The sequence below is a fragment of the Colius striatus genome, chromosome 1 (genome assembly GCF_028858725.1).
Source record: "Colius striatus isolate bColStr4 chromosome 1, bColStr4.1.hap1, whole genome shotgun sequence".
NCBI lineage: Eukaryota > Metazoa > Chordata > Aves > Coliiformes > Coliidae > Colius > Colius striatus.
Window position 1 is genome coordinate 160,002,775 of NC_084759.1, and position 16,228 is coordinate 160,019,002.

At 39.1% G+C, this 16,228-nt stretch overlaps 1 protein-coding gene across 4 annotated transcripts in view; it reads left to right on the forward strand.

Annotated features, from left to right (window-relative positions):
- Window positions 1–16,228, forward strand: part of EEA1 (early endosome antigen 1) — a 78,730-nt gene that overhangs the window by 6,594 nt on the left and 55,908 nt on the right. For 2 of the 4 annotated variants that reach the window (XM_062015706.1, XM_062015695.1), the window contains exons 2-3: window positions 1,844–1,936; window positions 15,844–15,971. In XM_062015706.1, coding sequence (XP_061871690.1) covers window positions 1,844–1,936; window positions 15,844–15,971 — 221 coding nt within the window. Of the gene's footprint in view, window positions 1–1,843; window positions 1,937–4,798; window positions 4,922–15,843; window positions 15,972–16,228 lie in introns of those variants that run through there. The other 2 variants (XM_062015685.1, XM_062015714.1) reach the window with 2 other exon arrangements.

A 16,228-nucleotide genomic window follows, 5' to 3' on the forward strand; every position in this document is an offset into this window, starting at 1 on the left:
CCCTGAATGGCAGCCCTGCCCTCCAGGGTATCATAGTCCTCCCACTGTGGTGTCCTGTGAAAGCTTGATGAGGGTGCACCTGTGGTCCATGGTGGGAAGTGCCTTGTTTACTGTGTGGATGATCTGGAGGAGAAGTATTTCACTTTGTGCCTTCACTCTGATGTGCTTTGCATGTGCATTGTATTCTTTTCTTACACTTCTTTTTTTGCCTCTCTTACAATTGACTTGGAGAGCTAATGTCACCTTGTGTATTGCTTTTGCATGCTGTACTAGAAGGAAACTATATAATATTTTCTTTGGAAGCATAAACCTGCTAAAATAAAAAAGACATAGGAATAGGAAAACCATGTTGTGTTGATCACCTGACTGATGACCCCAGACATAGCTGAAATGAGGAGAAATGGTTCTCTCCTTCATATACTGTCACCAGCCCCTTTTGCCAGGCTTCTGAGCCTTTCTAAAATGGAACTGAATCTCACTGGGAATTAAATCCTTAATCAGTGAACTTGATCTTTTTATTTTTTTTATTTGATTAATAATAAAAGGCTTTCTGAAAGTTGGAAACAGAACATTCTTTACAAAACAAAGTAGGAAAATACACTGAATCTTCAAAGTATGGACAAGTCTGTGTGTTGCAGATATCTCATAAAAGGTTACATAGCTGATTTGTCTGATTTTAAAAAAAAAAGAGAATATACTTGAGGAAAGAAATTCTAAAACAAATAAGATTTTGGAGCCACCAAGATCTAGAAACTAAAACTTTATCTACTTCAGTCCCTCTATCTGTAGATTTCTGCCTGTGTATTTAAAATTCTGTATCTTTAATCTCTCTGTATTAAATTAGAACATCCATCATAACATTACAAGTATTTCCAGATGGGCTAAAGTACTATAGTAGCATTACTTCATCTCATTTGCAATTGTCCTAATAGAATTAGATAATGAACTGTTATTCTTTATCAAAACTAGAATTGCATATCAGTAGTGAGATAATCTCTGATGTTTGCTTCAAGAATACTAGTTCTTCTGACTTTGGCCAAGCACTGGATTGTAGAGATGAGTAAGAGAAATAAAGTTTAAGTCCAAGTTAGAGTTAAATAAGGCTTATAAGCTGTAACCCATCTATCCAGATTCTGAATCAAGAATTATCTCAAATTTATTTACTTATTTTCTTTAAGTCTGTATTTGCAATTGAATTATGTTGTTTTAATTGCCAGCATTTTTGTAGATGATTACTTGCATAGGTTGTCTTAGTGATTAACATGGTTTAACTTTACCACAGCCTTGACACTTGATTTTTTTTTGTTTTGTTTTGTTTTCCAAATCAAAGGAGTGTACCTGCTTTTGGATGTATCCCCAGTGTCTTCATTCTTTACTTTTCTGTCTTTCAAATGTTGAAAGGCTTATTCAGGTTGTAGACAAATTGTCAAGAAAGTAGTATGGCACTAGTTCACTACTTCTGAAACTATTAGATTGTAATTCTAGTGTGTTGATGTAGAGACCTAATTTAACATCAAAGTGAGTGATCCAAAGACAGAGTTTAGCCTAATCATTTGTTTTGTGTTGAGAGTTCACAAGAGGAAGTGGTTTAAAACTCAGGCCTTTGCTTCTGGTGTCTGCTTGTTCTTTGATTCATGGAGAGTTTTGGATAAAAGCTTTTGTTAAGGTGTTGCACTGAAAATTATATAATTGTTTGTCAGCTTATTTACTTTATTACTCTCCTGGATGGACATTGCTTCTGTATTTCAGCAAGTAGAAGAGAGACCTTTGTGTAAGATATGTGCCACGCTTTATTAAATGCAGTCTTACAGACACTCATTTTTTCCTCCTCCCTTTATTTCAGACTCCAGGTAGAGGTGGATCTCAGAGCTCAGATTCGGATTCATCTGCCACACCAGGAAATGCTGTGGATGTGAACAATGAAGGCTCCTCTGAGGTACTGTACATTGTACATGAGACTAGAGTCATAAGCCTTGAATGCTGTTTCTCTGCTGCATGAAGCTGTTGGGAGTAGCTTTTGCTGTCTACATGAATAACAGCTATACTAAATAAGTACTCAAAGTGTTGTCTTCTAAGAATTGATTGTTATTTAACTAAAAAGAGGAAGGCTAGGCCGTATTTATATGTGACTGTTAATTAAGCTTATCTATCTAAATGGTTGCAAGCAATCCTTCCTGTAATCCTAGAGATGAATTATTAAAATTAAAAGCAATGAGACATAAGCTTAAAAGTCCCTGTTAATAAATCTTTTATAAGAGTTCTGAAAAACAAGGCCTAACATTTCATTAGGTTTGTGCTCCCTTTTTACTTTTCTTCTGCTAAACTATAATGTATACTGGAAACCTCCTTCTCTTTGTGAAATATCGAATGTCTTCATCTTTCTTTGGTGTTGGTATATAAACTGACCACTTGCAAATCGTATCCATTTTTACATGCTGTATGCCATACTTAACCAGCAGAAATAAGTTGTTATTCTTGCTTCAATCCCATATTACAATGTCTTTGGATTTACAGTGTTGTCAAATATTAACTCTGAAAAATGCAAACTGACTTCACTGGCTGTTGAAGCTAGTTAGTGGTAATGTAACCTGATTACCTAGCTTGAAAATGGTTCAAGCTTAGCATACAAATGCAGTGCAAGGTTAATTACTCCTGTTACAGAATTATATGGAGCAAAGTGCCCTTCCTTACACTGAATATAATATGGTGATTCAAGTACTCCTATGGGTGCTATGAAAAGAGATCAGACAAACTTTCACTGTTTTGGTCAAAATCCTAATTTCCTTCTATCTGTGCATCTGCTTGTTTCAGGAAGTGTTATTGCAGTCAGTGTAATCAGATATTCCTTAATATTTTGCTGCATGTTACACATTTGTGAGTCCAAATCTTTTTTATATGCTTACACTGTCCTTGAAGCAAATAAATATTCTTAAATTTCAAACTAAAATCTCATTACTTCATTAAGGCATAAAAATGTCCAATGACATAATTGTTTCTTTTCAAAGTTTGGCTAAAATTGGACAATTCTGTTAACATGAGTGTACCGCTGGTAGGTGTCACAAGGTACCTCAGTACTAATGTAGGAGTATTTTCTGGACATAGGACAAGCTTTCAAAGTGGTGGTGTCCCTGTGCTGTTGCACCATTGGCCAAAGGCTACCATTGCACTTTTGGTTGATACAATGTGAAAAACTATCTTTTAGTTGTCAATAGTTCCACCGTTTGTTACATTACTTACAAGTGGAGTGCTTTCCTTAGCATATGATTTCAAAATCTATTTGGAACTGAGCTGGGAAAGTGGTGATGAATTTTTACTCTCCTGAGATTCACGTGTTACAGCATGCAACTTGAGCCTTTCTGTTCGTCTTTCTTTTCCTGTGCAGCTGCCCTGAGATGTTGTCTCACTGAGAGCTTCTCTCCTGTAGCACTGTAGCCAGACTTTGCAGAATGTTTGCTTTTCATTTTACCCTTATGTTCCCCCCTGGTTCTCCAGTACTAGCTTAAAGAGAGAAATCCAATTGTCTTTGTTACAATTTCTTGGTGAAGTATTCTAATTTGTATTGCTGCAAGATTCAAAGGGAGAATAATTATTAAATCTGTGCAAATTCTCATGTTTCATACCTCCTCAAGCCTAGTTGAAATCCATCCTGATTTTTGAGAAGTGTATTATGAAGCGAAAGGAGTGAGGAAGTCTGAATTAGAAGTGTCCCTTGCTCAAGGAGAGGTAAAAATCTGTTTTAGTGGCATCTGTGGCCATGTCAGCACTTCAGACCACATGTAGACTTGTATTCAAGACTAGGTACATCTTCTATTCATTGTGCAATCTGTCCCAGGAGGAAATGTTTGAGCCTATCCTACTCAGGTCCCAATGCAACTCTGTCTGCAGTACAGGCTTGCTAAATTCCTTTCTTGCAGCGAGTCCACCAGTGTAATTACACATTCATCAATGTAATGTGGTTGCATTAACTAGACAGGTATGCCACAGAAATCCTATTTGGAAGGGGCCTTAACCTCCATGTGTGCATGGAGGGATGCGTTCAGTACTGCCTGCCTCAGTAGTGCTCGCTCGGCTGTGGAGGTGCAGGCATCCTCCAGCCAACAGTGTGGATGGAGGCCCACAGCAGTTTATTCTCCACTCTGGTGTATAACCATTTTCCAGGTGTATAACCATGTAGCATGTATCTTGCAGATGTAAAGCTGCTGTTCTTCAGAAACCAATTTAACTTTTGGCTTTGTTAAATCTCTGGTGAATGTGCTGAGTTAATATTTTCTTAAATTCTACCAAGGATGGTGCATATTCTTCCCTAAATGCAGACGTGCAGCTGTGCTGGTGCCTATGCCTCTCCTGCTGCTACAAACTTCATTATTAATTTACAGGAGTATTTTTGCAGTCTCACCACGCCAGCCTCGTCTGTCTCTGTGAAACATCTGGACACCCTCAAGGGAAACTGCTTGATGGTTCTGATGTGATGCCTCATAATGGTGCATTCACAGTTTGCTATGCAACTTATTCGTCTGTCCCATGAAGAGGGTATCAAGAGTGTCTGGAAAACACATAGTGGCATGCAGCGTGGTTCTAGCTTTTAAAGTGTGTGTTAGCTTTGTTTATTTTTATGTTCTTAATAACTGTTACTTCTTTCCTTCTCCATGGTATTGATAATGTGGTTTGCAAAAACTGTCTTTCCAAAAGGAAAACGTACTTGTAGAGAACTTTCAGTGTAAGAATTTGAACAGCATTTGATTCCAAATCTGCTTTTTTGTCTTTATTAGCTTCTTAAAAACAAATATACGTTTCACAGGGCTTCATCTGTCCACTATGTATGAAAGTGTGTGTAACTCCCACTGATCTGTCTGAACATTACCAGAATGAGCACATTGGGCCAGAAGGAAGACAGGAGCTTCGTGACCTCCCAGCTGTTACTGTGGGTCTTGTTTATTTTGTTTCAATAGCTTTGGTAATGGGCCGCTTTAAATGAATATAAATCTTTTCTCATGGCTTGGGTGTCGGCTCTTTAAACTGTTTCTTCTATTCCTTGCTGAAACATAATTTCATCTCTTGTGCATGATTCCAAAGTATACATTCAGCAGAAGAATTCATCTATGTCTTGCTTTTTGGTTTGCAATTGTCTCTCACATTAAACATTTGCAGTATTGGGTGACTTGCAGTCACCGCTGTATTCTTTTTGTTCAGTTTTTGCTCTATTTTCTTGTAAATAAAACTATTACATTATTTGATTTACTTCATGTGAGACTCAGTATAGTGGCAAATGCATTATCAGATCTGTTACATCCTTTCTGAAAATGAATGTTTTGAGCTCTTACTAGCTAACTGTTTTTAAAGCAGATTTCAGGTGGAGTAAGTAGGATAAGTAGATTGGGTGAAAGATGGAACAAAGGACAGAAATATAAAAAATTAGAAGCTTTTCTTGTTGAACATGTTTAAGAGCCTTACATATTGCAGCAATGTTATAAAAATAATTCTAAACCAGGTTTTTTAATATAGAATTTTACTGGATATTTTTCATAGACATTATAAATAGTAGTGCATTTCTAAATTCTTTCGATTGTGGAGTGTGAAACTGCACAATTCAAACAAAGTGTGCAATGTTAGACTCTTCAATTGGAAAAATTTTGATTCCAAAAGGTAACAGCTTCCAGCTGTACAAAACTATAATTTTTTTTTGTGCTGTGAACCTTCAGAGAATAGATTTGACTTCTGGGGCAGGCAGCTTGCTATGCACTAAATGGGTTTGTATGGAGGTGAGGTAAAGTTTTGCATTCTGTTGAGTGACATTACTTCTGTTGAGTTTTGGAGTCAAAGTGTTTATTCTAAGCTGTGCAAGCAATGTGATTTTATTGTACTTTTGCTAAGTAGTGCTTTTTTCCTTCCCTATACTCCATGTGTATTTACACTTTATTTTTGAAGGGAAAACTTCAAATGGTGGGATGTTACTACCAAAGATGATGAAAGCCATCAGTACACTGGTTATCCTAGAGGTACTTGAGATAAGTGAGCAGGATCTGTGGTAACACACTGCTTTGTTCTGCTCTCCGGGAGTGCTGGGGGACCTCTTCAGAGCCAGGGCAACTGGAGACTGGCTTTTGATTGACTCCTCACTGCCTCCTTTTGAACTGGAGACCATCTGTAGTACGCTGTTCATGGTCAAGTCAACCTTTTATTTTCTTTATTATCTGGTCGTGATGCAAGTGCCTTATTTGAAAAAAAACTGTGACTTATCGGTGATAGACTGTGGTATTCCTGACATGGCAGTATCATTAGATGATATGTGAGCCATCAGAGATTACTTGGTTACTTGAAGAAGTTAGTCTTTCATTTAAGCTGGGTTGTGTTTAATATAGTTTCATGGAGTTAACTGTGAATTCTTGCCCACTTTGAGTTTTTGTTTTTCCACCATCAGTTACTTGTCAGTACTTTTTATTTGCCAACAGCTGATTACAACTTTTTAACTTGGTAAAACTTATGTACTGAGTATGACTCATGAAATGCAAATTCTTTCTTTTTCTTAGCTGTTTCTGTTTCCTGTTGCTAAAGCTGTGTTTCTTAATACAGTAATTCAGTAAATATCTGGAAGTGGTGAGAAACAAAGAAAGCAAATATATATGGAGGGCTGATTTTTTTTTCAGTTTTACCAGCATGCATAAAAGCATTGAAAAAGTGGGAAAATCTGTTAATTGCTCTCATCAAAACTAGTTTGAAATGCCTGACCACTGAGAAGTGTGTAGTTTGCATCTATTGATGGAAAATAGTAGTTTGCATTTGCAACAAGCACCTTGTGATCTTGAAACAGCAACACAACTAGGTTGTCACCCTTCATTCCATCTTTGCTGTTCCTGGGACAACATTCTAAGAATAATGTAATGTTATAAATTTCATGTTATGTAGCAGACATATGCAACACTAGTGAATTAGGCTTACTTAAACTGGTGTTTGGCTTTCTACTGCTCGTGAATACTATTGTGAAAAGTTCAAATACATTTTGTTGAAAACGATGCTGAAAAAGCTCCCAACTTATTTTTTTCTTCCCAGTGCATTCTGGGAATCCTGGCATCCTGGGATGCATCAAGAATAGTGTGGCCAGCAGGTCGAGGGAGGTTCTACTCTACCTCTACTCTGCCCTGGTGAGGCCTCATCTGGAGTGCTATGTCCAGTTCTGGGCTCCTCAGCTCAAGAGGGACAGGGAAGTGCTGGAGAGAGTCCATCGCAGGGCCAGGGGGATGATCAGTCGACTGGAGCATCTTCCTTATGAGGAAAGGCTGTGGGAACTGGGACTGTTTAGTCTGGAGGAAACTGAGGGGGGAATCTCATTAATATTTGTAGATATCTAAATGGTGGGTGTCAGGAGGTTGGGACATCACTTTTTTCTGTTGTACCTAGCAATAGGACAAGGGGTAATGGGAAGAAGTTGGAACACAAAAAGTTCCATTTAAACATAGGGAAAAACTATTTTCCTGTTCACATGAGGGAGCAGTGGCACAGGCTGCCCAGAGGGATTGTGGAGTCTCCTTCCTTGGAGGTCTTCAAGACCCGCCTGAATGCGTTCCTGTGTGACCTGATCCAGGTGGACCTGCTTCGGCAGAGGGTTTGGACTAGATGGTCTCTGGGGGTCCCTTCCAACCCCTACCATTCTATGACTCTATGATTCTATAATTCTCCTTGAACATGGAGATAGGACATACTTTGAAATACTTTCCTCTGTCCCCTAAGCACAGATAAAACCTTACTTTAAAACACAAAGGCTTTTTCAGCTGCAGGGATAACCATCAAAATGTTGACTAGCGTCTCTCCATATATAGCCATCTCAGCCGAATAAATGACTTATGGAAGTCACAGGCATCACCATGTTCCCAAACAGGGACACATTGTTTCTCAACTTTCTTATATACAGTGATGTCACTAACAAAAGCTGTCTAGGTTCTTCTGCTTTATTTTCTTTTTCCTAAAAGAATGATACGTTTCTAAACCGTGTCAAGCATTTCCTGACTGTCTCTTTTGGACATTTAGGACATCTAAATAGTGAATCACGTAGAGAGGCTTAGATTCAGACTTCCCAGATTTTCTGGAGGGATCAAAAGAAATCACTGTGTCGTACTCCTGCAATGTTTAGTATATAGTGGCTGTTAATATCTATTGTTTTATCTACAACTAGGCTAAATCTAAGGCAATTTTAAAACCTTTTTTTTGGGAGGGTATTCTTCAAGACTTTCCAGCTGTTTGGAAAATATTTTTTTCTTAGGTAATACAATCAAGATATGACCCCTGATGTTTTCTGACTGGGCTTTTCATAGCAGAATTGCCTACACTATAATTTTTTTTTCTTTGGAAAGACCTCAGTCATTATGGTGGTTTTTTTCCCTTACTTGTTTCTTATTGTAGATGCAATTGATTTAATCTTCTGTTTTTGTGGATGCCTGTCCTGATTCAGGCTCATCTGGGAACAAAGGACCACAGTCAGCCATAAGTACCTAGGGCATTTGGAGTGTCCTAAGGACAGGGAGGGCTCAATTGGTGACTTAAAGTCCCCAGGCAGAACAGACAGAGACTGCTATACTTGGGGAAAAAAACCAGAATTTTATTTAATCCACCACCAACCAAAAACATAAAACCCCAAAACATAGCAAACAGAAAACGATACAGAGTGGTACAATGATGAAGAGTACAACTAGCCCTTTAAGACCATCTTCTCTCCACCCCTCCCCTCTTCCCAGGCTCAGAGAGATCCAGGTGTCTTTACCTCCTTGCCCCTGTGAACAGCTCAAGGGGGCAGGGAATGGGAGTTTCAGTCAGTCCTTTCCTGATGGCTCCTGCTGCTTGTCTCACCTCAGGGCAGGGGGAGTCCTCAGAGGTCCTTGCTGGGGTCGCTCACAGGTCAGGCAGCCCTGCATGGGCTGTTCTGATGTGCGTTCATGCTGAGGACTGCAGCTCCTCTCCGCCTCCTGTGTGGATCTGCTCTGCGGCCCACAGGCTCTCCAGCATGGCCTGCACCATGGCTGCCTCCTCACACAGTCTCCTGCTTGTCTGGGTGCACTCAACACAGAGCTGCTGGTGGCTCTCACTCCTGCCATTGCCCTCCATGGGTTGCAGGGATGCAGCCTGTGTTCTCACCATGGGTTGCAGAGGATCTGCATGGTCACCTTCATCTTCTACCACTCCCCCATCTCCTCTTCCAGCTCAGATTTCTCTTTTTAAATAACGATTGCAGAGGCACCAGGTTGGCCCAGCTGGACTGGAGAGGGGTCCACCTTGGAGCTGAGGGAAGTTTCCAGAACTGCTTACTGAGACAGCACTGCAGCTTCCTCCCACTGTTGCCAAGCAAAAATCTGCTCCACACAAACTCATGACAATGCCTTTGGACTGGTTTTGCATAGAATATCATGTCAGTGCTTTTATGCTGGTATTTTATTTTCTTTGTCTGGTCTTTCAGTGGTTCTCAAATTAGGTTACAGTAACTGTTTTCATCTCAGCTATACTTGCCTGCTTTGCACAGGAACAAAAATAATTGGTTGAGCTTTATTACTACGTAATTTGCTGCACCATTTGAACAGTACTAAGGGAATGAAGAATTAGAGATACTGACTTGATTTGACTTGTCTGTGTCATACAACTTTTCTGCAAGAAACAGAGAATCCACTGGATTCAAATTTCTAATTCGTCACGAAATTGTAGTCTTGTAGGTTGTGACAGGGTTGTAGTCTTACTCATAAATAGTAATAAAACCAGAAGACAACTGAACTAGAAATTATGTTGGTTCTATTCTTCTTGGGGAGAATCCAGCTTTTTTTTCTGGGAAAACATCAAGTCTACAGTCTGATTTAAAATAAACTGTAGTGAGAAAATGTTTTTGTTTTTATCCAGAAAGTTAAATACTTGTAAAATTGAAATGAGCTGCAGGTCTTAATTATATAAAACGTGACCTTTTTACCTACTTTTCTGATTATTAGACATGTTAACTGAGGAAGCCACAGTCATCTTGCTGTTTGTATAAACACAGAGGAAAAGGCTTTTTCTGGTGTAAGGCATGGAAAAAAAGTCAAATGTATTTTCCTTTTAACAATATATAAAGACAGTTCTTCAGCTTTTTTAATTGGTGTGTAAGACTTCTGAAATAAATTATGAAATGTGGTCTTGGTCTTGCTGTCTAGACAGACACTTTAATCTGCCTCTGAGAACTTCCTGAGGATTCAGTTAATTGCTTCAACATATATTTGGGAAATAAAACCTAGAAAACACTTGATGTGTTCTTTTGGCGCTGAATCATTATTATGTTTCTGTCCTCTGGCCCTAAGTATATACACTTCGTAACCCCTTGCCATGTAAAATGTTTCAGTCTTTAAGTCGCAGTGTAACTGGAGAATATCTGAGTTTTAGATTAGGTTTGCGGTTTAAATGCTGGTGTGTGTGTCTTGTATCAGAGAAGACTGTGGAGGTTCACCTGCAGTGAAAAATTGTGAATGGCGAATTTAGAATTTTCCTGAATATTCATGACATAAAAAACCTAAAATCAGCTCCAAAAAAGCTTTGCCTCTGAGCATGTGAATGTGGCATGCAGCTCTTGAACTTACTTTTGTTCTTTAGAAATGTTGGACTTTATTCACAGCATCCAGCTTATTATACCGATACAACTGTGAAAAAAGAGTTGTCAATGTAAGTCTGGATTGTGAGACATGGGAAATGTAGGTCATGACTGGAAGGTGTTCCAGCTCTGGGCTTGAATCACAGCTGTTGCTTTTTGTTTATATGTCTCACTGGAAACAGGCTGTAGGCTTAAGTGCTGGCCCAGTATTTCTGGAAGGTCAAAGATGAAGCCCAGAAACTCAGATTTATTTAAACTTAAAGCCTGATCATATGAATGCCAAGCATGTTCAAATGTATACTGGATTGGGCTAAACTGTCCTATAGCATATATATCATAGGATATTCACTAATCTTTTTTCATTTTGTCGGGTTTGCTTGTCATTTCGTTGTTTGGATTTTTTTTGTTCACCATGGTACTTAAATATTTTCCAAGAAGAGTGTTTGTGGGATAAAATTGACTTCTTAGTGGAAAACAGGAAAGTTCCTTGGTTCTTTAAGCTTGACTCATGGCATAATTGCTGGAATAAAAATTCAAGATGTCACAGAAGCCATTTGTATTAGCAAACAGAACTCTGTGCTATTAGTGCTATATGGCTCTCAGAGCAATCAGAGCAGTTTGTGGGACCACTTGTTCAGTTCTATGCACTGTTAAAATACAATTGGAGAATAGACTACACATTTCAAGAAAATGCTACAGAAGCTAAAGAATACTATATTCATGATGCACACAAATATTAATGTTGCTAAAAGGAATCATTTACCTTATGTGCCTTTGAAGAGAGAGCACCAAGAACTTTAACTTTATCAGGCCTGAAAGTACATCTTAACTACAAATTTTCTTCTACATGCTTATTTATAAGTCTATCTCAAGAAAGGCAAGTAAAGAAGCCTCTGGTACTTCCATGGAGTCCAAGCTCTTGGGTGAAACTTGTCATTGTGGTTCAAACTGAGGCAAGGCAATTTCCTGCAAAACTTGAATGTAGCAGTTTCTGTTCTGCTCTGAGTGAAACTGAACTGTTTTCGGGTCTTTGCACTGAGGAAGATCTGTCCCACTGTGAAAGGCCTGGTGCTGTGGAGGTGCTGGGTGCAAGACATGGCTCACATGTGTCCATCTGAAAGATGAACATTTGCCTTGGTACCAGGGAACTGGGATGTAAAGTTTAGTGTGTCTCACTAATTGGAATGCCTTGACTGATGGAGCTATAAATTGTGTGTGCTGACTTCTGGTGGCTTATTTGTGCATGTACATGGGATTTTGGTTTGGGCTCCTATGCTTTTTTACTGTTCTTGATCTGTCTTGTTCCATAAAATCTGTGGTGGTCTTAAGAACTCTTTTCTGATAAAAACTTGTGCATGTGCATATGGTGGTTGTGGTTTTGTTTTTATTTTCCATTAACTGTCAGGCAGCTGCAAAATGCTTTGGATTCAATAAATTGTCATTTACTGATTTAAACATTCTGTGTTTATTAGAACAAAACCCAACTAATCATCCTTTAATTTCTTTTGGTCTGTCTTCTCCCTGTGTAAAGCAAAGTTAAAAACCCAATTAGAAACATCAATTAGGGAGTTATCACTTCGGGTGCAGTACTGTAGGGGCTGTAAGTGTTGTCTTTGCTGTAACTAAATGAAGAATATGAATTACTGTTCACTTCTCTGTGGCTGTACTTTATGCAGAGTAACTCCTAAATGCATTTTAAAATGAAACCTACCCTCTTGGCAAGTACAGCCTTTTGAAAAGTGTAACTGTGCATGTTTTATATGGTGGCTTACTTCTTCAAATACAAAAATATTGCTCTCATGCTTGCTGCATCTGTAAAGAAAGCTGTTAGTTAAGGGAGCCAAGTGCAGACTTAACTGGAAAAGACACCTCAGCTCCCCCAAGTTGCAGTGAACAGTGTTACATCTCCTGGCTGTAGCTGCACAATCTCCTCTTTACCCAGGACAGGCATGGTCCCAGCATAGGAATATCTTGCCACTTATATAAATTTATCACAAAAGTAAGAACAAAGCTTACAAGATGTTGGCATCTCAGATCATCAGTTTCTTTCCCTTGTCCTACTTATCACACTTTTTAGATTGGTAAAATACACTTTTGCAAATGTTCTTAAAATTCAGTATGATGCCGAGAGATTTTTATGTCTGTATTTTTAATTTTTATTTTTTTAAAGAATAAAGTGAAATCCACCAACCCCAATCCCCAAACAAGTTTGTCACCTGGGGCTAATAGTTGCAGGCCAAGGAAACCTGTACATTTCTATCTTTTACTGTCTGGTGCCCAGGAAGATCCTGATGGCTCCAATTTTCCGACTCTAAAGAGTACTGAATTATTGCTGCTGACAGCAGAGATGACACCTGAGTATCATCAGCCTAAGTGATGCAACTGAGTCCTGGGTTTATGCAGTTTAAGGCTCTGAGATGTGAGTGGCCTGTGGTGTCTGCAGCTGCAGGAGCCTGTGCTCCTGCCTGCCCCACCTGCGCACAGGAATATTGCTCTTATGCTTGCTGCATCTGTAAAGAATGTGTGTCTCCACCTTCCAGAAGTGTGACATATTGCTCTGTTAGAGCTTGTGTATCAGACCTGGAGGAACTGTTGCCTTAGAGTGAGTGTGTGTGAGTGCTGTAATGCGGCTCTGAGTCCAGCAGCACAAGGTCCATCAAAAGCAAGGCCAGCCGTGGTGATGGAAGTGCCAGTGGAGAAGCTGGAGCTGGAAAGTGATGCACTTTTTACTCTTGTCCATGCAACATGGTGGTTTCTACCATAAAGAGGAGGTTTTGTCCATGCTTCCCCGCCTCTGCCAGTGACAGCATGCCTGCCTCCCCAGAACTCCTGTCAGCCCCACGGGCTCTTGGCTGCAGCATGTTCACTTGGCTTGGCAGCTTTCCTCTGCCTCTGGCCTGTTGTCTTTGCAGTCATTGCCTTTAGATCTGCTGCCTGGGAAATCTTGGCCTGGCTTTGCCTCGTAGTGGAGACAAATGATTGATTACTGTCCTGTTGGGTAATTGTACATATAATCTATTCTTTCCTCTTCACCAGAGCCACTCTTTACACAGAATAAACTGCAACCACAAAAAAAAAAAAAAGTGAAAAAAACTAAGCAAAGAAACAGCCTTTGGTCTTTGAAAGGGAAGAAATAAGGGCAAAAGGAGCAGCTAGAGAATTTCCTACACAGCTTCTTTCCAGTTTCACTTACTGATACTATGAAGAACATTTGCCTTTCTCTGTGAACAGCAGACCTTCCCAACATGGGGAAAATAAACTAAACATTGAGAACTGCTAGTAACAGTACATCCCAAAAAGATGCTCTTGCAACATGACTGTATAAGAGGGAGTGTTTTCACCTACTAGGAAGGATAAATGCCTTACTTTTTAACTTCACCTATAGTTCATTGCCTTTGTTATTTGCCAGGAATTTCCCTCTGGTTCTTTTGCTCAGACCTACTGTCACTGCCATCATATAATTATATGCTAATTGTATCAGGTAAGTGCTACAGGGAACCTAGTAGTTTAACCAGTTTTCTGTACCTATTTTGACAAGCAGATGTACAAAGGAGTTAACTTGGTTTAATTTGGAGTGAAACTGTGCTGAGCAATTCTAGAAATAAATAAATGGTTGTTAAGGGTGAGTGCCCATTGTCTGCTTAAGGAGTATACTGTTTAATTTGATCTAGTTGTGCCAAAATTAGTCTTCAGTATGAAATGTGGTGGGTTTGTCAAGCAACTGTATTTAGTTATTTCTGAAAGACTCAACAAGTAATTGCAATTGCAAAGTCCCTGTTCGGTGGTCTGGATCTCCAGCGATGTTTTAGCAGCTGATATTGATTGTTCTTCTGGGTTAAATCAATGTAGGTATATGATTGTACTGCTTAGTGACTGCTGAAACAAAATACTATGCACATCAAGTTAGAAAATGAGTGCTATTGTATCAACATACACATTCAGTGTGTTGATTTTGTGCTAGTATTTTAAGTTTTGGGGCTTGTCTTGTAACATCCAGATGCAAAGTTAAGAGAAGAAAAGGAGTGTCAAAACTCTTAATATGTCCTTCAGAAATTGTACAGGAGCATATGTTCTATGAAGTGTGATAATCACAGAATCACACAGAATCTTAAGGGTTGGAAGGGACCTTGGAAGACCCTCTAGTCCAACAGCAGGATCATCTAAAGTAGGTCACTCATCCAGCTGGGTTTTGAATGTCACCAGAGAAGGAGACTCAACAACCCATCTGGGCAGCCTGTTCCAGTGCTCTGTCACTCTCACAGTAAAGAAATTCTTCCTTACATTTCTTTGGAACCTCTTATGTTCCAGCTTATACCCATTGTCCCTTGTCCTATCAGTGGACATCATTGAGAACAGCCTAGCTTCATCCTCTTAACACCCACCCTTTATGTATTTGTAAACACTAATGAAGTCAGCCCTCAGTCTCCTCTTCTCCATGCTAAAGAGCCCCAGCTTCCTCAGCCTTTCATCATAAGGGAGATGCTCCACTCCACTCCATCATCTTGATGGCCCTGCACTGAACTCTCTCCAGCAGCTCTCTGTCCTTCCTGAAGTGAGGGGCCTAGAACTGGGCACAATATTCCAGATGTGGTCTCACGAGGGCAGAGTAGAGGGGAAGGAGAACCTCTCTTGACGTCCTGCCCACAGCCCTTCTAATACATGCCAGGATGCCATTGGCCTTCTTGACCTTTCTTGAGGTAGTATTTCTCAGATTTACATTTGCCAATTAATTATATGCAAGGTAAAATGTAGTTTTTAATCTTCTGGGTCATATTAAAATGAGTAGCCTAAATATTGTTGTAATGAGTATATGATTACTCATGCTTTAGAGTGGATTTTTGCATCTCCTTTTTTTAAGACCAAACTCAACAACCTACATCCTCTTTGGAAGAAGAATCTGATTTTATGAAAAGTTGTATGGAAAATCTTCTCTTGGAGTGGAGAGGAAGAAATTGCAGAGCAGTCCTTCTGAAATGATTTCTTATTTTCTAAATAACGGTTTTGTTGCTAGTATGTGATGCTATTGGGGAAAAATACCCCACTGAATAATGGAATGTGACTTTTGTAGGTATTTTCTAACTATTTAATTGCCAAAACTGTCCTCAGAGCATGAAATAATTAGTAGGAATCTTAACAATTATATTTTCTACCTTATAGGTGCGCAAAGAAAATTTGCAATTCTGTGTAAAAATAAGATGCAAAAAAATCAAATTCTACTTCTCATCTAATTTTTTTCCCTCTTTTTTTTATAGGGCTTTATTTGTCCACTCTGTATGAAGTCTCATGGATCAGCTGAAGAGCTGTTCAAGCACTATGAAGCAGTTCATAATTCTGGCATTGATTCAACTCATGGAGGGGAAGGTCATCTGTCACCAGAAAGGTGCAACAGTACTCATTTGTGCATGTGCTTTTGTGTCAATGTTGAGCTGCTTCTAATTACACTGAAGGCTGTATTAATTTGAACACTTAATTATATAGTCGTGTATTTAAATGTTCATGCCCCATTTTCAACTGCAGTTAAAAAATAGCTTGAGACTTACATTGGCTAATATTGATCTGACAATAAATATAAATCAGATATGTGTTTATATTTTTAATAAAGTCACCTGTTTCTCATGCAGTTGGCAATGCAATATT